General features: G+C 41.3%; 1 protein-coding gene across 7 annotated transcripts in view; it reads right to left on the bottom strand.

Annotated features, from left to right (window-relative positions):
- Positions 1-27031, bottom strand: part of CHID1 (chitinase domain containing 1) — a 133242-nt gene that overhangs the window by 43536 nt on the left and 62675 nt on the right. For 6 of the 7 annotated variants that reach the window (XR_014161116.1, XR_014161117.1, XM_081880572.1 and 3 more), the window contains exons 11-12: positions 1120-1165; positions 246-304 (exon numbers count right to left, since the gene is read on the bottom strand). The exons of the other annotated variant lie outside the window; for it this stretch is intronic. Coding sequence is in view for 4 of the 6 variants with exons in the window: in XM_081880572.1 (XP_081736698.1) it covers positions 246-304; positions 1120-1165 (105 nt within the window). In the remaining 2 variants the exon portion in view is untranslated. The remainder of the gene's footprint in view (positions 1-245; positions 305-1119; positions 1166-27031) is intronic. 7 annotated transcript variants of the gene reach the window in all.

Genomic DNA, 27031 nt, shown 5'->3' with positions numbered 1-27031 from the left:
AAACGGTCTAAGACTCCCTTGTGTCTCTTGGTGCGTGGGGCGGCTTAAATTAAATTAAAGGCTTTGAGGTTTTGTGAAGTAATATTAAAAGTTCACTGTGAAGATAATGATGTTTGTTCTTAGGAAATAAAGTGTAAATGTATGGTTGCATGCACACAAAGCAATTTCCCAAGTGGAGCAAAGTAAAATGGGTTAAGTGCATGGAGCTTTTCTCTCACTAGGCAGTCCCTAAGTCAAAGACTTACATAGATCTCCTTTCTTCATTCTCCCCTGCAACAGGGTGGTCCCCTTTTCTGAGATCCTCCTGATCTGAATGTCAAGGAAGACCCTGGCTAAATTACAGCATGGAGTTGCCTTAGATTTGCCCCTCAATCCACAAACATTTCATAAGCTTCACAAAAAACAATTGCCTATGATATATCTTATCTTCCCTCGATTATTTGTGACACCTTCCAAGTTATTTTTCTGGATCCTTCAAGTCATGAATCAAGCCAAAAATTAATCCCCCCGTCTCCTTACAAAATACTTAAAAGATTTTTATTTTATTTTTTATAACAGCCCATTTTCTTCACAGGCTGCTACTGCCAATGCTTTTTGGTAGCATGAGAGCCATGTGCAGTGGCCATCTGAAAGGCTAGTCCTCGGCCCCATGTGTGTATGCGTGTGTACATTCTTCTAAAATATATTTTGCAGCCAATCTAGGAAATATTTCTGGTCTGTAATCTTGTCCTGTTTGCAGCTTCACTAACCTATGCATCCCCAAACCAACAAGCCACTTAGAGGGAATAAGACTGCTATTTTGCATGAAATGCAGCTACCTGTATGAAGATAAAGATGCAAAGACTCAGAAATGTCCACTGACGCTTAACAAAGTTAAGCACCTTTGAATCCTATAGATGTCAAAGGGAGGTTTAGACATGCTTAACTCTCTTCCAACTGAAAACACTGAGACTTCAAAGTCTAACTTTGGCCAGATAATACGCATTACACTCACTGTGTAATAACTACTTTCAATCAGAAACCAGTTGCAACGTAGATATGCCATTCACACTGGAAATACTCTATCAGCAGGCAATTTCTCCCGCTTGTGCATCAATACAAGAACAGCATGGTGGATACATGGAAAATGCTTTTGATTGCATGGTTCTGTGGGAAATTGCAGGCACTGTAATAGATCAAGAAAAGTCCAGTTGGTAAATCCATGTATGTGTAGGGGTCAAACTAAATATGCCACACAGGAGATCTGTGATCAGATCTCTTGACATTTTTACTGGGAAAGCAAAGCAAAGTACTGTGATTTCAACAGAGTTTGCAGCAACTGCTTAATTTAAAAGTCAAAACAGTATTACAACCTATCAGTTAATAAGGGTAGCAATGTTAGCATGCATCAATTAAAGCATATCCCCTGAGAAACAAACTATTTAATAGTGGTCTAAGTTTTCAAAGGCCAGAGCCTACTAGAAGAAGTGTAAGACACAGACTGAACGCATGGCAGATATACAAGACGGCATATACTGTAGAAGATAAACCATGAAGTGATGATTTATGATAATAGAAATGTACGTCCAAATTGCTAGCGTGTGAATATAATTTACACAGCCAGGCGATTTGCTGGGGCAGTAGACACCAAGAGAACAGAAAGACTGAATAGGAATTTAGGGTAGAACCTGTTATAACCTGAAATAGCTTAATAGAAGAAAACAGAATTCTCCTTCTTGATTTCTATTCTGTTATTGATTTCTTCCAAAGATAGACACCAGGCCTAAAGCTTGCCCTTTGTCTGATGCCAAAGGGGTGCATCTGGCAAGTGCAATTTTCTTGGGAGAAAACAAATCTGGAATTTAGCAGCCATTTTGTGACTGGTGCCCATGGCACACTCTCAAAATTTGAAATGTACCCACTGGCCCGAGAAGGTTGACCAACACTGCTCTACTTGATTGGGGGGGAAATGAAGAGAGAGAAAAGCTGAAAGCAATGTTATTGTTCTTTGGAAATAATTGGGTGGACCCAAAGGTGCTTGTGTGAGTAGAAGGCACTTTTGCTAATGGATGGCAGCCCTCCAGATTTCTGCTACTTTACCCCTCCCATTATAGGTCTGTATCATGCCACAGACCATAGAATCATCAAGTTGGAAGAGTTCCTGAGGATCATCCAGCTGTTGCATTTCTCCTCCTCTCACCTTCCCACATTTCCTTGCCCAGTCCAAGCAAGGAAATATGCACACAGAAGTAGTTGTTGCATGCACACCACTCACTGAATCAGGAAACACAGATCTGAGTCACATGGACCACAGAATGTATGTATTAACCTGAATGGGTGGCATCAGTTTGCACTACCCTTCTTTCAATGGAATGCACCCTTGGATGTGCATCTCAATGTGGATGTCTGTATGGACGCACATGCAATTGCACATCACACTAAAAGCAACATAGCATGACCTGACCTCAAAGTTTAAAATATCTTAGGGCAGGGGAGTTGGTAGCATGAGAGCAGTGCAATTGGAAGTGGGGAGGAGAGACAGGATTTTCCGACATGCCACAAAAGTCCCTTCTAGGCCTAGGGACAGCAGAAGGTTTGCAGGTAGGATACCCCATTTAGAAATGAGAAGGGAAATAAATGGGGGAGGCTTATGTGTACTCTATTTAAAAAAAATAAAATTTTAGCTCCATCACTAGTAGAATAGCAGCTCCCTCTAGTGCATGAGTGCTGAAAGAAATTTTTGAGAAACCAACCGAACTGCAATTTGTAGCTTCAGCAGAGTGTATGTATCAGGCAAATATGTAAGGTTCAAAAAAACCTACACTTTTTATAGTTCAACTCCAGTAAACAGAGCCCAGTCCAACTCTCACAAACTATGAAAAGTCAATGGAACTAAACCCTCTACTGACAGATCATGGAGGTTCAACTACTGGTGGTAGACCAGGTAGGGAAGCTGTGTCCCCAACCCAATGAGCCCCAGCCATCACAGCCAATGTTCAGGGTTGATGTTCAGCCCAACCATCTAAACGGCTACAGTTTTCTCACCTCCACTCTAAGAAAATATTAGTACTGGACACTAGCACACTGTTAAGTGTAATGGATTTGTGACACAGATGCTAGCCTTGACTAAATGACAAAAGTAGGCTATGTATGTAATTGTTTAAAATCAATTCACATTATGCTTAATGAGCACATGCATTGATAAATGCTCTGCTTTCTGTATAGCTTTTAGGAAAATCCTAAAGTACCCCACACTCATCTACTTAACTGCTTTATTCCCTAGGATTGGAAGCATTCCCATGGGTCTGTCATCATGGACTTCAAAGTAAACCTATGTTGAACAAGTAAGCAGAGCTTACTGGATATCCGAGATGTCCACCCCAATCAAAATGTGGAATGTTCTCCCCAAAGAAGCATGCATGGCAACAACATTTTTAGCTCTTAGGTGCCAGGCAAAAAAAATTCTCATTTTCCTGGGCTTTGGGAACTTAATGTGGAGTGATTTATGGCCTGTTCTGTGTTCTTTTTTTATATTGGGGTCTGTGCAGGATATTTTCCTTGTTATTGCTGGCATTGGATGAAAACATTTAGCATTTCTGTGTTTTATGGGCAGTATTCTACTAGTGAGTCCCATTAGCGCAAACATTTCTGCTTGTGTGATGGGCTTTCTCTCCTCAAATTCTGCTGCCCAAGCAGAAATCCTTGTATTTACAAAACATTCATGAAGTTCTATGTTGGATGCAGCGCTATACTTTTTATCTATTTTATTTGTTTTTGGTTTTTAAACATTTGTGTCAGCTGTTCTGTATTTTATATATTTGTATAAAACAATGCAAAATAATAATACATCCCCACCTGGAAATAAGCCCCATTGGATTTACTTCATCGAATTGTAGCATTGGAAGGGCTGCCAAGGGTCATCTTGTCCAACCCTCTGCAATGCAGAATCCTAGGTGGGCCCGAACCACCAACCTTCTGGTTAACAGCCACATGTACTGACAACACATAGGATTTGGCTTGAGAACTTGAGCTCAATCTGCCAGTTTGCAGTTTTAAAAAATATTCCCAAACTACAGTATGCTCAAACAGTTAATGATAATCCCTCTTGCATTGCTGGATATACAATAAATTTAATGGTAAATGATATAAGTTCAAGAAAAGGAAGAAATCTTAGATAGTAACAGCTATTTGCCAAGTCATCTATGCCCTTTTCATATATATATTTCTTTTTTCCAAAAGCGTTGGGGAATCTTCATTCATGAATACAGAGCGCCTTCCAGCAAAGCATAACTGCATATTTTTAATTGGAAAAAGAATCCCACTGAACTAGAAAGGGAAGATGGAAGAAAATATTCGGCACTACATATAAGGCATTATGTTCCTGTGAGCAAAAAAAAAAAAAGTTTCTGCAAGAGGGCTATTCTTTAAGAAGTCTTCCTACCCAAAATGCCTAATTACCCACAGCTTTTCATACTACAGAGATCAACCTTGCTAAGTAGAGAACTTGAAAATATTAACCAAAACAGAAACACTGAATACTCTCACTGCTGCTGCTGTTTTCCCTGTTAAGACAAAGGTAGTCAAAATGGTGCCTTCCATATACTGTTCTGCTCCAACTCCCATCAGCCCCAGCCAGCATGTCCAAAGTTCAGGGAAGATGGGAACATCTGGAGGGCACCACATTGGCTGCCCCATACTACAGGGTGGGGAACCTGCATCCTTCTAGATGTTTTTGAGCTCCCACTTCTATGTGCACCAGCTAGCACAGACAATGATCAGGGGTGCTGGGAGTTGCAAAACAACATTTGAAGGGTTACAGGCTCCCCATCCCAGCCCTGCTGTAACCAAAATCGATAAAGCCCAGCTCAATGACTGACATCCCCCTGAGGAGCGCTGCTAGATGCCGCCCATGTTACACAGCCCTGCCTGGCCTCAACTGGAAGGCATATATTTAGTGTCCCCAGCCCCATGGTATGCAATGTTCTACCAGCAGGGACCCTCGCGTTTATCTTCTGGGTGCCTCATGAAGACCTTTTTATGCCAATAGGCCTTGGCTGCTGTTTAATTTTAATAGCTAGCCACCTTAATGATTATCTGTGGGGGTGTTTTTTATTGTGTTTTATACCTTAACATTGTACACTGCCCTAATATTGCATTTTCGGATGGTTTAGATCAAAGAATACACACACACACACACACACACACACACACACACACACTGTGTGTGTGTGTGTGTGTGTGTGTGTGTGTGTGTGTGTGTGATCTTCGCAGCATTACAACAGAAAGGTGCGAACAGATCTGACAAACTAATGTATGCACAATCGGGGGTTGACCACCTTATTTATACTCTAGGTTTCTCCGTTTATCTTTCCAAAACAAAAACAAAATAGTTACGTAGTAGCACAAGAATATCAATATCAAAATAATATCAATAATAGATATGTAGTAGCACAAGAATATCAATTACAGTTTTGAGTTTACAAACAGCTGTGAAATCAGGCAACACAGTCCTTTGGGGAGCCCATGAAGTATCCTTGTATTTTGGTAAGTGCCACCTTTTCTGTTTTGTTTTAACTATGTGCCTTTGCTGGGAATTGCTTTACTTATTTTGTAAACTGTATAAGACTAATAGGCTCTGGCAAGCCTATTGTCTGTGAATAAACGCAGGTGGTCATTTTCTGAGATTCTAAGTTAGCAGTCGCCATTGTGTCTTGAGACAGTTCCCAAGTGCCATACATTCTATGGCAAACGATGAAATGCTACTGTAACTTTGTGCCCCCTTTTGTAAGGGGCAGCGCTTGCTGTAGACACACTTGTATTCATACAGTGTTAGTCCTGTTGTCTTCCTTCCTTTGCACAAGCTGATATGAAACTGGCATTTTCTTATCAATATCTTTATGTGTTAAACAATACCAGGGTAAAATGCACAGTCCTTCAAAATACAGGAAGTTTGCTTGCCTCTCATCCACCTAGATAACCACAAACATACTGCCTCTGCAAGGATTCTATTATTGCTTATCTGCATTTCAGAGGAAGAGGGGGAAAACCACTATCCAGCAAAGCAGCGAAATAGAGAAAGGAAGCCAGTTCTCTCATTATTTGGAGTGATTTCATCTTCAGTCCAAGGTTTCCGGGTGGTATTTTTCTTTAGCACAGTAACTCAAATTTAATTGTAACTCAGAGTTCAGGTGTGCATATGATTCATAATAATTTGAGAGGGAAATGGTTGGAAGTCTCAATAACCTGGGATGCATATTATAATTTCCCATCATCCTGATAGCAAACATATTTCAGTTACAACTGAGGTCCTGGCCTTTTTGGTTCACTAACATCCTAAACAGATTGAAGTGATGTCTCTCATTTATACAACAGCTACAATTAAGTACCAATAATTATACACCAAAAACTAAGCTAACCCAATTTATCATGATGGGAGCTGGCCCCAGCTGAAACACACAATGCAATCTCATATGCCATTAGAGCATCAAAGCAAGATCCTGGTCCAAACAAACAAACATCTTGCCAGTTACCTCTCTTAATCATGACCATGTTTGCAGGTGAGGGTTTTTAGTCATTTTTAAAGAATGTTACAATAATCAGAAGTTTTCAAGCTGGAAAACTAGCATGGGAAACAACAGCTCATCTGACTCACAAGACCCTTTTTAAAACCTTTGATGGTTTATTTCCTTTGGGGGGGTTTATTTGTTTCTGTTTAAAAAAAGCTTAGTGCTGAAAAGTGAATAAGGTGGAGAAATTAAGAGAACACATGCTGTTGGGTCTTTCAATTCACTATACTGTACTTTTTTTAAAAAAAGTATGCATTTTGTCTATGCATATGCATACAGATCAAGAGGGAGGTTGAGAATAGCTGAAATAAAAGATAGAAGGCCTATTTTTGCCAGAGACAAGAACATGATAATTTGGCTTGATCTTTAATTGACTGTGGTTTCTGTGATTTTTATTCAACTAACAGAGGTTAAGTCAACAGTTCACTATTCCTCTTCACCCACAAATATCCAGGCTTTTTAAAGCAAACTAAAATTAGCCACACTGAAACCAATGAAATGAGTTATTTGTAACTTTAAAACAAAAACTTTTCCATTGTTTTCAGTGATATTTAGACTGAATTCATACATTTGTCCATGGCTTTATAACCATGGGTTGATATCCAATGAAGTCATATTCAGAGTAGACTCACTGATATCTATGGACTTATTATTTCAGCAGGTGTACTCAGAGTATGACTATCACTAGTTATTACTCATAGTTCAATAAGAGCATAGATAGGCATCATAGCTGTGTGCTCCTACCCTCCTGCTCTGCCTTTGTCATGGCAAGCCTACATTGCATTAAGCTGCACTACCTCATTGTGTCTGAATGATCTCTTACTTAATATTGGTTAACAAATCAGGATAATAAACCAGGATCTATTATCCAGATTTGTAAACCAATATTAAACTTGAGTTCCCTGTTCGGATACAACAGGGAGCTTAGTGCAAAGCAGAATGTGAAAGAGAAGAGGAGAGTGTTATGTACTGAAGTTCTCACCCTGGGCCAGCAGGGGGATACTGTAGATAGTTATGCAAATGAAGGATCGAAAGTGACGTTCAGTGATTGGATAGTTTTAGAAAGTTGCTACAGTAACGTTGTACTGGAGCTCTATATAAGCAGGCTGACGGAGCCCTTCAGTTCAGTTCTGTTCTGTTCTCTGAATAAACAAGAGCTGTTTGAAGAATCGCTGTGTCATCTGATATGTTCACCCACAACTTAACAGAGAGGGTCAAGGAAGGAGCACATAGCAACAGCACTCATCCATGGCTCTGTAATTCATCCAATCCCACTAACTAAAGGTTAGTTATCAAGGCTGTGTTTGGACATTCATCTACTACTTCATGCCCTGGTTTATGAAGCAGTGGACTAACGTAGCCTGAGTTGCAACTCAAGTTGGATTGGAGCCACAACGTCTCCGTTCCTTTGCAACGGTACGTTTCTTGATTGTGTACCTCTTTGGGGGGGAAACTTAAGCCACTGAGAGAAGCAAAGCAAGGCACAGCACAGTACTGCCTTATGAGAGAACATTTGCCAGTTAGGAGGGGAGAGAAAATTGATCACCCTGTTACAGCTGTACAATTCATTCATGGCAGGAAACAGGAGTTTTGTTAAGGAAAAGAAGTAATGCATGTACCCAATCCATCACAGGGAAAACTGAACATGGTGGCAGGATACTAGCTTCCAGGAGAAACAGACAGGCCACCTTTCATTAGCAGAAGCAAACACGGAATAATTTAACTCTGCCACTTCTTGAACTTTACTAATTGGTTGCTGAAGTTACTCTGCTTCCAAATACATTTTAATAAAATTATGCAATCACCATGTGTGATAAGAACTAATTACTTTTATGACTTATGCATCCCAGAGAAATTATAAAGGCTAATGAACCTTGTTGTTGATTTATCACACAGGGTAAGTCCGAAACTTAAGTCAGTCACCAGGAATTGATTACTGTTTAATGAATGCAAAACAGCACAAAGGTATTTATTAGTGATGAAAATGTAGCAAACTGCATGTTGCCTGGAATTTATGTATTAATTTGCTAAAGACTGTTTCAGGAAAAATAAAATTAGTACGAAACAAGCAGGTTACTTGTTAGGATTATATGCAACTCTTATGAATTAGACAGAAGAAAGTCCTTAATCATGTGTTTTGGAGTCTTCCAAAGCCCTTTATAAGCATTGCCTAATTAATGCTCTCTAAACTCTCATTTTCTTGATGAGAAAATAGGCCAAGATGTTTAATTATTTGTTCAAGGTTACCAAGAGTTGCCGAAGATGATGAGCAATGTATTCCTCTTGAGAATTTCATTGTTTTAATCAACTACAAAGTATTTGCATGTGGAGTGCCTTATGACCTTGACTTCATTCTCCCTTTTAGTTGTAATGAACATGTAAGAAAAGAAGTGGACCAACTTCATGATAATTTGCTGAACCCCAAGTTACAATGCGCTAATTATAAGCCAACTTTATTACAAAATGTACCTGAACATTTTTTTGGACTGGTATGCCATATAAAAGGTAATTCTTGGCATAAATCAATTTAAAAAATAATAATTATGAAAAGCTTCAACCAATTATGTATATATTTGTATACATATGTTTTATTAAACCTATACTGCAATGACCAGTGGTTGTAGCCAATGACAGTTTAAGTTTCAAGTTTCATATCATTATCATACCTCTGTATAAATATGCATCATTATCTGTGCTTTACTTCCAATTGAAGAGACGATACTTCTGTTACCTGACACTGCTGAGACTGCAGATGTCTCTTCCAAAGTTTCCCTAGACTAGCCCATCCATCTTTCTGGAAAGACATTTTAAACTAAATACATTTTCAAGTGCTCAAACCTTACTGCAACTTACATGATAACCCATTTATAAATCTTTGTCTAAAAACTGAGTATGATCTCTGTTCAATGTACATTGCTTTCTTTATTCCTTTGCTTTCTTCTGTATTACTTTCACTTTTGTATGCTGTTGATAAACTTATTAAAAAGTACCATATTTTTCCGTGTGTAAGACGCCCCCATGTATAAGACACTCCCTATTTGGGGAGACTCCAAATTAAGAAAGTACCCTCAGCACTACCTTTGTATAAGACAAGCCCCAATTTTAAACCTATTTTTTTGGTAACCCCCCCCCAAAAAAAAACTAGTCTTATACACAGAAAAATACGGTATATATGTGTATAAAAAGAGTTTGCAACTGACATGGAAATGATAGGGAGATGCATTCACTCCACTCTGAAAAACAAGTTACAAAATGGGCAGAACATTACCTTTGCTGGCTTGCAAGGCAAGCCTAAAACTTTCCCAAAAGGTCTCAATCCAGACAGCCCAAGTATAGCACCATTACTTGACAAGGGAGATCTGAAGTTGTGTGAATACCTGGCTGTCAATCCCAAGAAAAAAGATTTACATTTGATGCCACTTATCTCACCACCAGTGCTAAAATTAATTGGTTGGAGGGGAGGAACCTTAATGATATCCACAAGCCATCTACACCCAGGTTTAGTCAAACCATGGCACTTGTAGCTTTCAGAAAACCGTAGCTAAGGAGTTTAGAGTGTATATTTCAAATAATAGCTGCATTTTGGTTTATGTAGTAGTTTGGGAAGAGCCAATTGGGTAGGCTCGCATATAATGCAAAATAGGATTATGTCTCTATCCTGAGTGAGATCCAATGCTGCTGTGGCAAATGCTGGGGTGGGGCAAATCATTTTGGTCTGGTGAAGTGGCGGAGCATATGCATCTGCCGCCTGGGACAGGCATGTGGAGCACACACACACACCCCGAGGGGGGAGGGGGGCTCACCGACTCTCCCCCACTCCGTTATACCTGACCCAGGAGCGGAAGTGCGGCTGGATGCACGCTGGAGCCAGGCTCCAATGGGAGGTTGCTGTGGGGGCGCCTGGTTGCACTCCCTCCCAAAAATGTGCCAGGAACAATGGCCCCTTCAGCCCCCCCCACACTACGTCAGTGGTCTGGTGTACCCTATCATTGTCCTCCTTTCCAATTAGATGGGAGACATCCACTTCATTGCCTCTACTTGTGTGTTTCTGGCATTCAAACTGCTGCTACAGTGACATGCAATCTCACCACAGGGAAGCATCTCTTATGACAATGACAGCCATGTATGTGTGAGAAAGTCCTTTGTTTTACATAAATGCTGTGAAATCTCTAATACATCTCCTACACAGGGCTGGATTTATGTTTGATGAGGCCCTAAACTACTGAAGGTAATGGGGCCCTTGATATGTCCAGCTGTCCTTTGTCAACAACAAATTGTTGCTGTTCTTTTGTGTTGAACATATGCTATATGGTAATTTATGGCCCTAATAGATCCATACACAACACAGATCACTGTTCCTGTATGTAGGTTTTATTTTATTTGTTTTTTATCTTACATTCTGGAAATGTACATCCAGGGTTTTTTTCCTTAAATTCCCCCCCCCCCCCCGAGATTGGAGCCCTAAACTACAGCTTGTTTAGCTTATACGTAAATCTGGCACTGTTCCTACATTTCGTAATGTTCAGTCACCCCTTCAAGTACCAAAGAGTTGTGCACAAAAAGAAGATGGGGCCCTGCAAAGCCTATGAAGTTAGGATACTTTTCATGCACAACTCTTGTTCAACAAAGGAAGTTCCCAACCTCACAATCCAAGATGAATATTCATCATGTCATATTAATGCTGAACAATCGTTCATCCTAAATGACACTCAATTTAACAATTCTTATTTTCCAAAGTTTATGTTACATCATCCAAAAGCAAAAGGAGATGAATACTGTTTTTCTCCCTGTCTGGTTTCTATTTGGTTGTACAGAGATGACATCCCAGATAAGTGTGATGCCTAAGGCAACTTGGGGAAGTGTACATCCTCAGACATAAAAAGACTATGCCGTATTTTTAGCAATCTGTGCAAGACTGATGAGTCCACAGTCATGTTGAGAGATTAGTGAGATGTGAGGACAGGACAGAATCATTTCAGGGACTGTTAACACAGCATGACCAAGCAAACAGACACACAGAAAAACACGTTATGTATTTGTTAAGCAATTTAAGGAATTCCAGGTTAAGATTTTTAGTGGGATCCCAATATTATAATTATTTAAGATATTACCTGCAATATTCAGTTATGGTATTAGTTAGGAACATAGTGGTGAAAAGCAAATCTACTACCATTTCCCACAAGAAAATTAGTGGCAAACTAACTACAAGTCTTAAAACACTTGTGAATATTTCTTCCAGTTCAAAGAATGTTTCAAGAGATGCTAAATATAAATGCTATTACACGTGTCATGTTTGGGGTGGGAGGCTGGGGGAAGTTGAGTTATTCAGCTTATGCACATAAATAATAATAATAATAATAATAATAAATTTTATTTATATCCCGCCCTCCCCAGCCGAAGCCGGGCTCAGGGCGGCTAACAACACTAAAATAGTACAACATTATAAAACATTATAAAAATGGATTAAAATGAATTAAAATCAAAATTGATGGCAACCATAAACTAAAGTTTTGTAAAGATTGCCAGAGGAGGGAGTCAGGCTGCGCCCTGACCAAAGGCCAGGTGGAACAGCTCTGTCTTGCAGGCCCTGCGGAAAGATGTCAAGTCCTGCAGGGCCCTTGTCTCTTGTGAGAGAGCGTTCCACCAGGTTGGAGCCGCAGCCGAAAAAGCCCTGGCTCTAGTTGAGGCCAGCCTAACCTCTCTGTGGCTTGGGACCTTCAAGATGTTTTTATTTGAAGATCGTAAGTTCCTCTGTGGGGCATACCAGGAGAGGCGGTCCCGTAGGTACGAGGGCCCTAGGCCGTATAGGGCTTTGAAGGTTAAAACCAGCACCTTAAACCTGATCCTGTACTCCACCGGGAGCCAGTGCAGCTGGTATAGCACCGGATGAATGTGATCTCTAAGCGAAGACCCCGTAAGGAGTCTCGCTGCAGCATTTTGCACCCGCTGGAGTTTCTGGGTCAGTCTCAAGGGCAGCCCCACGTAGAGCGAGTTACAATAATCCAGTCTGGAGGTGACCGTCGCGTGGATCACAGTGGCTAGGTCCTGATCAATATCTTGCAAAATTATTTCCAAATGAAAGTGAAATTATACTTATACCCCAGTTTTCAGTCACGATTGGCCCCAAAGCACACAGTAAAAGTATGTCTCTACTATGAATCAAGTAGCTATCTTAAGTGTTCAAATGTATATACTCTAAAAGGATCTGAAACCTACAGAAAGGACTAAAATTAAAGGTCAGAGTTTCTCCAGCTACAAGCGTGGTTAAAAATATTGCCTTGACCAGTGCAACTGAAACATATGCCAGTAGACTATCAAGCCGACATGTTCAGGACATTGTGCATAAAAGTTGGCTATATCAAATACAATCTATTTGAATAAGTAATCTATCCACGGAAAGCCTCTTCTTCAAATTTTCAAAACAAAATATATGTTATTGATAACTTCACTTGTCAGACTATAAAATGCATCTGAATATACAGCCAGGACCATAAAGATGAATAAATTTATTCATAAAAATGAATAAACAAATCTTTAGGTAACTGAATTGCTGGGGGGGGTGTGTGTGGCAGTTTTTGCTTTACTTATTAAACAAACAGAATTATCTTCCCCCCCTCCCCCCCCCCAAAAAAATCTACATTCCAGGCATACTTTAGCTGCATGTACAAGATTGGACATAAGGCTGTTATATTTTCAAATGTCATAATTTGGCCTTTTGGATGACTGAGCATATTTTGAATCATTTTCAAAAACTTAAAAAAAAATCAGCGCCTGTCAGCTGGCTAAGGTAATTAAAAACATTATCCCTGCTCCTACTTGCCAGATGCAGCTATTTTAAATATTGGCTGGTATGTTAAATGTCCCTGTGTGTTAGTAAAGATTTAAAACTATGTAGTTTTTGACATGCTATAGAAGCTCTTACTATTCAAAAGCCTTATCCAAATTAGGGAAGGCGTTGGTTCCACTTGGATGAACCTAGTGGAATTTCAAATACAGTAGTACCTCGGGTTAAGAACTTAATTCGTTCCGGAGGTCTGTTCTTAACCTGAAACTGTTCTTAACCTGAGACACCACTTTAGCTAATTGGGACTCCCGCTGCCGCCATGCCACCAGAACACAATTTCTGTTCTCATCCTGAAGCAAAGTTCTTAACCCGAGGTACTATTTCTGGGTTAGCAGAGTCTGTAACCTGAAGCGTCTGTAACCTGAAGCATCTGTAACCCGAGGTACCACTGTACAGGAGAAGATTGAGGATATTTGGAGGCCTTTTCACTGAAGCCATCTGAATTCCAGTTTCCAATATACTTTACAGGGCAAGAACCAACCTTGCCCTTTCACGAATGGACAAACTTCTTCATGGAATGGCTCACACAGGTGTCTGGTTGGCCACTGTAACAAAGGGATGATGGACAGGCCTTTAGCCTGATCTAGCTGAGCTCTTCTGATGTAAGGGAGCCCAATGGAGCAGCTTTAAAACGGTGGGAGGCAATCTTTGCTGATTCCCCCTTCATCTGCAGCCTCCGAAGTCACATCCTACAGTGTTCCAGAAGGCCCCTTAATCTTTAGGACTTTAGGGTAAAAATTGGAGACCAAATCTGCAAATATCTCCTACACTCTTGCACCAGTGGGAACATCCTATTAGTTGAATGCTGCTCAAGGAAAGTGCAGATCCAGCCCATGGATTTTGCAACTGAACCCCCATTTCAACAGGAGAAGCCATATTCCTAGTATACAGACCAGAGAAGTTAAAAAAAAAAAAAAAAAAGATTGGACATCTGAAATACAGCCTCTAAAGTGGCTCAAAATAAACTGGATGTCAAATCCCACTTTGATGCATTTTTGTGAGTACTGAATACATCAAAGGGAGCCGTTGAGCTGAGTGACATAAACGCAACTGCCTGCCTCAATGAGAAATGCAGGCAAAGTAAATGAAGTAATTTTTGGATGCTCATTACCTTAGTGAGGTCAAAGACAAAACAGGGTCTTGCTAAGAAAAATAAGTGGGCTTTTATATCCAAAGCAGCATGCAAAACAATGACATGTTTTCATAGGGAAATGAGATCTACGAGAGTGCATTATATCTAATGAATACATTCCATTATGGGGGTTTTTTCTAGCCTGCTTAGAGCTTTCTACTCTATTCATGGTTGAATACTGAACAACCTACAACAAATAAAGCCATTTTATACCACAATGGACTATTGGGTCATCTAGCCCAGTGCTTTCTGTCTACTCTGACTGGCAGGGCTCTCTGGTGTCGCCATCTACAGCGCCGTGATCCTTTTAACTGGACATGGCAGGTACTGAACCTGGGACCTTTGGCATGCAAATCACATATCCTGCTACCGTGTTACCGTGCCTGTTCTACAAGCACCACACAATCAATCTATTGGGTCACAGCATCCAACTTTATCCAGATACTGATCTTCAAAAACTTAATAAGCACAGTGGGAATTAACAGAATGCCATCTGCATTTCCCTCATTCCCATCACTCGTAGAGATTATTTAGGGGGTTAATGTATTTACCATCCTCCCTCCAATTTAATGTCTGCTATGACCATTCATTTTTTAAAAAAAATGAATTATTGGCAGTTATTTTTTGTGGTAGATACCTAGAGATCAACCATGAGCTGTGTGGAATGGAAGTTGCTTCCTTGAGAATGGTCCTTCTAAGCCTCACTAATAGGAGCTGCCACAAAATATGATGAATCACCATGGCGTTTTTGTAGCATATTGTGCTGGAGAAAATTTCCATCTCACAACCGTTACAGACAAGGGAAGGGAAGGGCTTCTGTTAGAAGTTCCCTTATTATCAATATATAGTCTAAGAAAAAGATGACGTGTTGTGCAAATAGATAGGATCACTGTAGTATAACTGCACTTACGGGTAAGTATTGTTATTTTTTTCAGCCAAAGACTCTGTCCCTGGTGCCAAGTGATCCCAGGTGGAAAAAAGGCCAATGTGGGATATACTTAGCTCTTAATAGTTTGGACTACCTCTGAACAGGAGAACTGCAGTAGGATAGCTTCAAATGGCCTGTTTATCCCAGTAAAAATGTAAACGTGTTTCCTATCTATAATCTAGTAACTCAGTCTTGCTCTGCCTTTCCTTATTGTGTATTATCTTTTATGCCCTTGCAACTTTCATTTATCCCACACAAATTACTACACACATGTTTTATGGCAGCTTAAATCAAAACTGCATATTTTGTTCTTCACTGCACCTCAGTCTCTGGTACCCCAAGCAACAGGTTTAATGAAATACATGTTGTTTTTCAAATGACCTGCTTTCTCAAGTCTCTGAACATCATTAATATTCTCCAGACTGCCTGCAAGAATTTATTAATTCATTTGAAATGCATTTTCCCTAAACAAAGAAGAGAAGCCTGCTACTCCTTCACCTCTTGCACTCCTGTCAACAGCAACATTAGTGAAAGGCAAATACTTATATCTAATGCTAATATCTGAATTGATCCATGGGGTGTTTTGCAGGTTGTTAACGTTTATTAGCCATCACAGATTATCAGGGAAAAAAATGTTTAGTTGGCTAATTACTACAGCTGTTGCTGTCAGAAGTGCATGAGCTTCTTACAGCACATACAGAAGAATCAACTCCTGGAAGCTTCTTACCAGCAAGATAATCTACATTGCAATGCATGTCTCCTAGTGGAAATAAGCTGTGCATCCAAGCCACGGGGGACCAATAATAGTGACTCCCCAAAATATATAAGGGAGTAGGTGGTCCCTGAGCTATTCTGGACCTAAGTTGTTAAGGGCTTTTAAATGAATACAAGCACCTTTAACCTGGCCTGGTTAGAAAATTCTAATCATTTATTTGCAGGGCTTCCAGCAAACAGAAGGCCCTCACAGCATTTCTCCCCACCCGGCCCCCACAGGTTGTTGTTTTTTATTACTCCAGGGGGTGGGGCAGGGAAGAATGCAAAATTAGCACCACCATGATGAGTTGTGTTGGGTTTTTTATAAGCCACTCTCTTGGAGGACTCGGACCATTTTGCTTTTCAGTACATCTGAGCAATCTTTGCCCTGTCCCGAATAGAACACATTATTAGTATTCCCCCTCCGGCTCCCTCTGCTTTGTCTGAGTGTGATATCTTCTGAGCAAAAAATATTATACTTGAAGTGGCATTAAAAGAGCTATAGCATCTCATCACTTTCAGGTATGCTTACAATCAGAGGGGGAAATGAATTGGTGATTTATGTATTAGTGATGCTTTGCAACAGCTAAATTCACAGAATTAATAAAACACAGCAACATACAGCTCAGAATACAGTCCTACGGAATAATTACATTATCCCTGTGCTTGAATAGCTTATTCTGGGAGCTGCATTTCAAGCAAATGAGCAGTGCCAAAGACAGGAATAAAAAAAGCTTAAGTCTATTTCCAATACACTAAAATTACAAATATTTTATTCTGACGAGGTATTAAAGCATTATGTGCCTGTATTTCTTAGAAATTAAACTTTAAGGAACTCATAGCAGGAGAAAATAGCATCAACAAGCTGCAATGTTATAGTGATCACTGGCCAAAAACAGTTGGTAATTTCCAGTAACTCATCTAAATGACTTTTTGAATTGGAAGAGTCACAGCTCAACAGTAGAGATTAGTTATGGAATTTGCTCCCACAATAAGTAGTGATGGGCAACAACTTGGATGGCTTCAAAAGCGGATTAGACAAATTCATGGATGATATGGCTCTCGATAGCTACTAGCCACAATGGCTAGGCACCACCTCCATTGTCCGAGGCAGTGTATACTTTCCAATGTCAGCTGCAGGGACCACAAGTCAGAAGAGTGCTGTTTGCACTTAGGTCCTGCTTTCAGGCTTCCTGCAGGCATCTGGTTGGCCACTAGATGGTCCATTGGCCTGATCCAACAGGTTCTTCTTATGTTCGTAACCCAGAAGGTACTAGGTAGGGCAGGGAAGATATTCCTTTCTGAAACCTTGGAGAGCTCCTGCCAGTCAGTGAACATAACACTCAATGAGATGAACCAAAGGTCTCTCACTACAAGGCAGCTTCTTTTGTTGTTCCTTAAAGCACAGTCACACGGCCTCAATTCTTTTCCAGGTCATACGGAAATAAGCAGAGTTGCCTAACAGGCCTTACCTTTTAAGAGAAATAAGCTGGTGCATCTCTCAAACAAAAATTATTCACAGTTGTGTAGAAACAGAGTGTTCAGTAGTCACAGGCACCTAGCTAGGTTGCTAAAGTCAGGAAGCAAGTTTATCCTATGTGATTCCTCAAAAATCTTACCAGCCCCATAACTTCTGCAAAGCGAAAGCTTTCCGGTTCACATTTTGGGGGGCTAATTCATACACTACTACATGTGAGCCATCTCAACCTGTCCTTCGACATATGAGTGTGTCCACAAGGTGCAAGGTCTACAGAAGTTTAAAGGAGAAGTATGGGGTGGGGCTTGAAGGCTTTCTTGCCTTCATTCCTCCCCTAGCCCAGCTGCTGGTGTCACCAGTGCGAGAAGGGAAAGACAAAAGCCTCTCGGAAGCAGCATGCACGCGAGAGCTCCTTCAAAAGGTGTTTTTGCACAGGGCTTTAATACCCACACAGATGATGAGAGATTAGATATTGCTGCAGTGGCTGCAAGATGTTTTTTCTCTTCTAGGAACAGGGTTTTGCAGCCAACGCAGGATTCAGCCCTGTCCTCTTGCCTATCAGCTGACTTCACCAGTGATTGGGGGGGGGGGGCTTCACAGGCTAAATTGGACCCTGAGGCAGGCCAGGATTGGCCCATAGGCCAGAATTTTCCTACCCCTGAAATAGACCATATAAATAAATAATTGCAATGACTACCTGCTGCAGGGGGGAAGCAATTCAATGACTGTGAAAATTGCAAAAAAAAAAAAAAAAGCATGTGGTCTGATGTAAGACATTACACACATTACATTTTTTCACATGGGCACATGTATGGCCAAGGACAGAGCTGCTTTACCCGGGGGGGGGGGCGGGGGGGGAGAGACATATTGAGTGAATCAGCCCAAAAAGACTATTGAAATTGAAGCTGATAAAGTTTCACAAACCAAAATTAGACTGTCCCACCTCTACTGCTCTTAATTTCAGCAGCATTGCTAATTAAGGAATAGAAGCCCATCTGTTTTCTACAGAGTGTAACTATTAGGTTTAAAGTTTCAGCTGAATTGTATCACAGTACGTTTAATTTGTGTACACGGTTGCAGTCACTGCAAATACAGGCAAATTTATCACTCATCTGTATGCATGAAAATTTAGGCCTGTAATTTCCATGTTGAATATTGCTTAGTGATCAGGCTTCACAGACTGATGAACGTAATTTCCATAATGAATCAGGAGCAAACATAAATCAAACCATACATACTTACAAATAAGAGAAAGCAAATTAACAGACCTACTTTACAAACCTCAGGAGATGCTCACACTTTTGTTAGGAGCTTGCTCTGCACAAGACTAGCACAATTTAGAGAGTGAATTAAGGTGGGGGGCTAGGCCAAGATTTGCAACTGCAAGCGCAATGCATGGCATCGATACACAATACACCTAGATATCAGGGAATTTTAGCTAAACCATTAAATGAGTGAGAGTGGAAGTAATTGAGTGGAAGGTTAATTTGTATTAAAATGCCTTCAGGTGTGTGATATTTAAAGATTGCTCTCTTTAAATGCTGGTGAATTCTTTCATACGAATATTTGTTTCTTCCATGCCAACTTGGTTGTTAGAATTTCTATAGCACCAAGTTGTGTGCTCTTTTGATGCATGCAGGTAGAGGATGAGGGAAGAAGGACAGCGACACTGGGCACTTTCAGATGATCTGTTAATGGAGCATTCATCCCGAATTGCTTGACGTGAGATAAGACTACATTAGCTATTTAATGAACATTCATTGTGATTTGTCTGCGTTGAGATCACTGCTGTGTCAAAACAAGTGCTCCCCCCCCCACACTTTCCAGTGCATTTTCCATGGCACCTGCCTTATCACAAAACACCAGAACTTTGGGGGGGGGGAGCATTTGTTGAGGAAGACCTCTCAATCAGCTGTAAGTGCACATCCTGAATTTGCTGGTATGTGACTGAATCCCACTTGAAAATAGTGACAGCCTGGGAAAGCCCAGTGATAGGAGAGACAGGAAAGTGATATAACCCGAAGCACACCTTATAGGACTTGCATAATACATTTTTCTCATATAAATCCCCTCAACAGGAGATCAGCAGTTGGCGGGGGGAGGGGGACTTATGAAAATAAGTTGAGAACCATATGAAACTGTATTATTGGATACGATTCTATTGTATTGAAAACTGTAAATTTATGCTAAGAAGTAGTGGAGGGTGGATTGAAGATATAAACTCTGCATAAGTGAGAAAAATATCCCAGCAGTGAACTCTTCAGTCTATAAATGCCCGCTTAGAGCAATCATAGCTAGCAGCAAGTTACTGCACAAGAAACATTCAAATCACCAACCTGGTTCCTGGAGAGGAACCATTGCAGAATTTAAAAACGGAGGAAATAGACTATTCAGCAGCCTAATCCTATTATTTTGGCCAAGAGCCAATGGACACACAGCAGCATAGTCAAAAGCAGGATAACTGCAGAGACCAAAGCTAACACAGCACATGCCCACAGTTCCTTGATACTCTCCCACCACCCACCAAACATGGACTTTCCACACTAACACTCCCATATTTCCTATACGTGGAAGCCTATGAACAACAACAGCTAAACAGTTGATGGCACCTGTAATGCAAATGAGAGGTAATATTCCATATGGAATTGTGGCACAAAACACAGGTCTGGATTCAGTTCTCCTTAAAAAGAGTCCTTTTTGTTCTCTATTTTGATGAACAGGAGAGTGCAAGATCTCCTTTTCCTATTTTACAGCTTTGCAAGCCAGGAAGAATTTAGGGAATCAGCTGACTGGTCACCAGAAGTCAACAGTCTAGGCTTCTTCTCATTTATGTCATAAAGAATAACCCAGTTGTTAACTCCACCCACCTTTCCAGAGCTCTGTGTTTCACTCACATCTTTTCTTCACCCCAGTGCGCTCCAATGTAAAGCACTCCTTGCCAGCCAACCTGCCTTTTCCTCTTCCTTCAAAACCACACGCTAGCCCAAGGAATCTTTGAGCCTTTGTCTGCCACTATCCACCCCTCTGAGATTTCTGGGTCACATCTAAATGGTAAGTCACTTGAGTTTAATATGTTCCTAAAGTATAATAATGATGGTGTAGCTTACTCAGATAAAACTGTACTGCTAGGACATAATTCATTCTTGGTGTTATTAACTCATGATACGTACATGGTGGTCACATGCAGATTGGCACTCAGATCCTATTACAGAGCCTGTGCCAGTGGAAAGGTTAAAGTTTTTTTAGCTGTCACAACCAAGTAATGGAGGTGCAGACTTCTTCGTGAGACACATCATCCTGAGGAAGTCAGAGCAGGGCGGCGGGCTGTGTGTGTGTGTGTGTGTGTGTGTGTGACAGTGATAATGATGCATCTGCAGTTGCAAAAACAATTCTGAAGTAGGCAAGGAGTGAGAAGTGGGGAAGAAGGAATGGGGCTGGCAGGCAAGTGGCAGGACAACCCTTGGCCACCTCTGAAATTAGGTAAAGGTTGTGATGCATCATTTGGGAGCCCCCTGGGCAGTATACAGCCTTCAGTTCAGCTTAGCAGGGCCTCCAATGGTGGCTTGCTAGGTTTGGGCAATTTCCCATTTGGTAAGTCATGGGCAGGTAGCAAAGCAAGAGGCTTATTATGTCCCTGACAGGCTTCCATACATGGTTAGTTAGTTAGTTAGTTAGTTAGTTAGTGGGTCACAAGTTGTCTGAGCCTGCTTTAGACCCTTAGCAGTTCTACTTAATTCACTGAGTGACCTGTAAATACAATGAACCACAAACACCATAACAGATGTCAGTATTACTAGCCCTATTGCTGGGTGGCACTGTGGTCTAAACCACTGAACCTCTTGGGCTTGCCAATAGGAAGGTCGGCAGTTCGAATCCCCGCAATGGAGTGAGTTCCTGTTGCTCTGTCCCAGCTCCTGCCAACCTAGCAGTTCAAAAGCAAACCAGTGCAAGTAGATAAATAGGTACTGCTGTGGCAGGAAGGTAAACAGTGTTTCTGTGCGCTCTGGTTTCTGTTACGGTGTTCCGTTGCGCCAGAAGCGGTTTAGTCATGCTAGCCACATGACCCGGAAAGCTGTCTGTGGACAAACACTGGCTCCCTCCGCCTGAAAGCGAGATGAGCGCCACAACCCCATAGTCGCCTTTGACTGGACTTAACCATCCAGGGGTCTTTTACCTTTACCTTTACCTTTACCTTTACCTTTACCTTTACCTTTACCTATTGCTTGGAGTGTAGCATGATCCTTCAACTAAATCACATCAACTAGAAACAAGAAGAGTGTGTGTAGTGTAGAGCAGACATGCCTATTTTTTCACCACGCTGGAAAGATAAGGACTTAAAACATACAACACACACTTCTTAGGCTATCACAACCATACTTGGGTGCACATAGTTTGTTAAAATTTGCTGCTTGGAAACGCAGTTGAATACAACTTGGAAAAAAACTTGCTGTGCAATTTGTGCGAACACTCACATTAATTTCCCCAATAGCCGCAGCCTCATTACTGCCAGATTTGTGCATCCCATTATGATACTGACATTGGCATTTGTGTGATTAGTGAGGAAATTACTGATTCATTCAGATTTAGCATGATCTTTATTGCTCTTAATTAAGCAACGGAATGTGAAAACTGTTATGACATTTTAATTATCTGAATGCAATACAATTTGTATATTTTCTTTTTAAAAAAAATATACATCTGGTGGGATCAGTATCTTGATCAGTTACAAGTAACTGACTAACCTTCTGCTGGAAACTGAATTTCCTCTGCTCCATCCCCCAATTTCATTAGCTCTTGTTAATAATCATCTATGGCAGTTAAACAAATGAATACTTACTCTTCAAGATCCAAGATCTCTAGGATCTTAAAATAGCTACTGTAAAAGTTTAGGATGGTTTTTACTCTCTTACTTATTGATGATATTCTCCATGACAGAAGATCTCCCAAATTCTGAACTCTGTTGCATGGGGGACATCTACAAGTGCAGCAGGCTCTGCACTGCAGATTTTCACCATCAAACATCTAGAGGGTGGCAGAGCAGAAGGAGTCAGCTATTGAGAGGTCCCAGCTTTTCCCCTCATCGCATGAGCAATTCCATAGGACTATGTGGCATCAAAAGAACAGTCTCTCAACTAGTGGCAACTGTGGTGCATTTGTTTGTAGTGAAGATGGACGACTTGCTGGACTACAACTCCTGTCATTTCTGACCAATATCCATGCCAGATGGAGCTGATGGGAGTTGCAGTCCAGCGTCATTTAGAAGACCACTATCTCTGATGGCCCCCATCTGTGCTATGCATTTAAAGCGGCGTTTAAACAGTCATGGCTTCCCCCATAGAATCCAGGGAACTGCAGTTTGTTAAAGGTGCTGAGAGTCATCAGGAGACACCTATTCCCCTCACAGAGCTACAATTCCCCGAATGGTTTAACAACCCATCCCTCTTCCCAGAGAACTCTGGGTATTGTAGTTCTGTGGGTGGGTGGGAATACAGGTTTCCTAAAAAAATCTCAGCACCCTGAAACTGCAGCTCCCATGATTATTAGGGGAAAGCCCCAGCTGTTAAAAGTGGTGGCATAGTGCTTTTAATGTATAGTGTGGATGGGGCCTGATATGGTAAAAATATGTTCATTGCAAAAGTCTAAGCCAGGAATTACACATGTTTATTCTTCTTCTTCTTTGGCAATCACTCGTAGCCGAGGGAGATTGTCTTCCATAAACACAGTTTTAACAATGAGTCCGTAAGTGACTGTGGAGGCCAATTCTGGATCCACACGTCCTTCCACAGTGGGGACATTGGTTTCTGGGCGGGAGTTGATCACGGTGTGGATCTACCTCTTTTGTTGACCACTAGCATTATGCTTTCCATTTTTAAGTTCGGAATAGAGTAGCTGCTTTGGAAGACGATCATCAGGCATCTGCACATGACCAGTCCCACGAAGTTATCATAGAATCATAGAATCATAGAGTTGGAAGAGACCACAAGGGCCATCGAGTCCAACCCCCTGCCAAGCAGGAAACACTATCAGAGCACTCCTGACATATGGTTGTCAAGCCTCTGCTTAAAGACCTCCAAAGAAGGAGACTCCACCACACTCCTTGGCAGCAAATTCCACTGTCGAACAGCTCTTACTGTCAGGAAGTTCTTCCTAATGTTTAGGTGGAATCTTCTTTCTTGTAGTCTGGAGCCATTGCTCCGTGTCCGCTTCTCTGGAGCAGCAGAAAACAACCTTTCTCCCTCCTCTATGTGACATCCTTTTATATATTTGAACATGGCTATCATATCACCTCTTAACCTCCTCTTCTCCAGGCTAAGCATGCCCAGCTCCCTTAGCCGTTCCTCATAAGGCATCGTTTCCAGGCCTTTGACCATTTTGGTTGCCCTCCTCTGGACACGTTCCAGTTTGTCAGTGTCCTTCTTGAACTGTGGTGCCCAGAACTGGACACAGTACTCCAGGTGAGGTCTGACCAGAGCAGAATACAGTGGCACTATTACTTCCCTTGATCTAGATGCTATACTCCTATTGATGCAGCCCAGAATTGCATTGGCTTTTTTAGCTGCCGCGTCACACTGTTGGCTCATGTCAAGTTTGTGGTCAACCAAGACTCCTAGATCCTTTTCACATGTACTGCTCTCAAGCCAGGTGTCACCCATCTTGTATTTGTGCCTCTCATTCTTTTTGCCCAAGTGTGATCCTGTCCTCTGGGGTGTTAGCCACCCCTCCCAGTTTGGTGTCATCTGCAAATTTGATCAGGATGCCCTTGAGTCCATCATCCAAGTCGTTGATAAAGATGTTGAATAAGACCAGGCCCAAGACAGAACCCCACTAGTCACTCTTCTCACTAGTCACCCCACTAGGCACTCTTCTCCAGGATGAAGAGGAACCATTGATGAGCACCCTTTGGGTTCGGTCAGTCAGCCAGTTACAAATCCACTGAGTGGTAGCTGATGTTGAAGAATCATTGCTTCAACACTAGTGATCTTTGCTTCTTCCAGTACACTGATATTAGTTCGCCTGTCTTCCCAAGTGATGTGTAAAAAATTTTGGAGACACCGTTGGTGGAATCTTTCTGGGAGAGTTGTGTACAGCTGTTGAACAAATGAAAAACAACAAAGCCAGTGGACCTGATGGGATACCTGCCAAAATCTTCAAAGTGGGCAGAATTGAACTTACACTACAACTTCACAAGCTCATCAAAAAAATCTGGGAAAGAGAAGATATCCCAGAAGACTTTAGGGATGTCAAAATTACCAATCTCTTTTAAAAAGGTGACAGAACTAATTGTGGAAACTTTTGAGGCATCTCTCTATTAGCTGTGGCCAGCAAAATTCTTGCAAGGATCTTAGCAAATCGTCTCTTAACAATATCCGAGGGTGACCCTTCCTGAATCCCAAAATGGTTTTCAGCCTTCTAGGGAGACAGTGGACACAATTTTCACCGCTCAACAGCTTCAAGAAAAATGCAGAGAGCAAAACCAATCCCTGTATATGGCGTTTATTGACCTAAGGCTTTCGGCACTGTAAATCGTAATGCCCTGTGGACTGTCCTTCTGAAAATTGGCTGCACAGATAAATCTGTAAACATCATTTGACTCCTCCATGATAATACGACAGCAACAATCACATATAACAATGGCTCTCAAAGTGAACCATTCACAGTGGGATCAGGTGTTAAACAGGGTTGTGTTATTGCTCTATTCATTATTTTCATTGCCATGATCCTACACTTTGTCAAAGGGAAACTCTCCACCAGAGTAGAAATCATATATTGAACAGATGGAAAGCTCTTCAATCTGAGCAAGCTGAAAGCAAAGAGTAAGGTTACCGTAACTTCCATCATAGAGCTTCAGTATGCTGATGACAACGTAGTGTGTGCACGCTCAGAGGATGACCTCCAAACCATTCTAAATATCTTTGCAGACGCTTACGAAAAGTTTGGCCTATCACTCAACATCCAAAAAACCAAAGTGCTGCACCAACAAGTACAAAACAACCCCTCTGCAGCACCACAAATCCAACTCAATGGTGTAACATTGGAAAATGTCAATCACTTCTCCTACCTAGGCAGTTATCTTTCCACAAGGGCCAACATTGATGCCAAAATCTAGCATCGCCTGAGCTCTGCAAGTGCGGCTTTCTCCCAATTGAAGTGCAGCGTGTTTGAGGACTGGGACATTCGCAGGGAAACCAAAATGCTTGTTTACAAAGCTATTGTACTACCAACCTTACTATATGCTTGTGAAACATGGACCACTTATAAACACATGCTTATATGCTAAGTACATGAGACTAGAAAAAAAACTCAGAAGGTTTGTAAGAATTTGAGCAATCCTTATATGAATGAATGACTTGGAAGAAGTGAAACCAGTATTTGGATCAGCTTGGTTTCTACATTGTTTCATAAATTCTAAAAGCTATTTGAGTGCTGCCTACATGCTGCCTATATGTTCCATGCTCATGGAAATTCACATGGGAGAAAAGTTATTGGGATCAGAGAATGATTTACAGCAAAGCAATGCACAGAAAGGGTTAAACGCCCCCCCCCCCGGCATACAACACAACTCCTTCGCTTCAAATTTAATCACCTGAAGGCATTTTCCTTTCTTAAATGGCACTGGAGCTCTTATATGTAGAATGAGGTTCGCCTCTCATATAGGAGCTCTTGGGACTTTTTCCATCCTCTCTCAATAGGCAGCATTTTCCCAGTTAATAAACAAGTTGCCATGTTAAAAGGCAACAGCATCTGTGCAACAGCAACCTCCTCTCCCAAGCCTGTCGTTAGTGGTGAACTGTAATTTGCTAAAACACTTTCCTAATGTTTGGTATGAGTTCAAGCAGAAAGCATATTGCTCTTTTAAAAATGAAGTACTCTCCCAAGATCAACATTTTTCTCCAAAGCTAATAGGTTTGGGAATAGCCGGGGGTGATTTTTGGCTACCAGTCCTGATGAGGAATTTAAGACAAAAGTGCAAAGTAACATACAGCTTATATGCGGAAATATTCTGGAAGTTTGCTGTTCTCTAAGAATCTATCTGCTTCAGTCGCACAATATACCTGTATGCCGAGACCCTTCTAAACCCTGGATCTAGCAAGCGCTAAAGAATAAGTCAGACTAGCTTCCTGTTGAGGTGGTCGCCTAGCCGGGGTGATGGACCATTAAGGGAAACAAAGAAAAGAGGGGTTCTGTGTGAGATGGCAAATGGGGTGGGGCTCCTCCCCCAGCTGGCTGTTAGTTAGAAGGACCAAGCTTGTGAACTTCGAGTTAAGTTAAAGACAGTTACTGGCCCAGTTTATGCATAACAGTAAGCAGGGAGGAAATAAATTAGAGGACTGACTTAGTATTACATGTGAAC

Source organism: Podarcis erhardii (assembly GCF_964252035.2).
Source record: "Podarcis erhardii genome assembly, chromosome: 1".
NCBI classification, from domain to species: Eukaryota; Metazoa; Chordata; class Lepidosauria; order Squamata; family Lacertidae; genus Podarcis; species Podarcis erhardii.
This window is presented reverse-complemented; position numbering and strand designations above follow the sequence as displayed.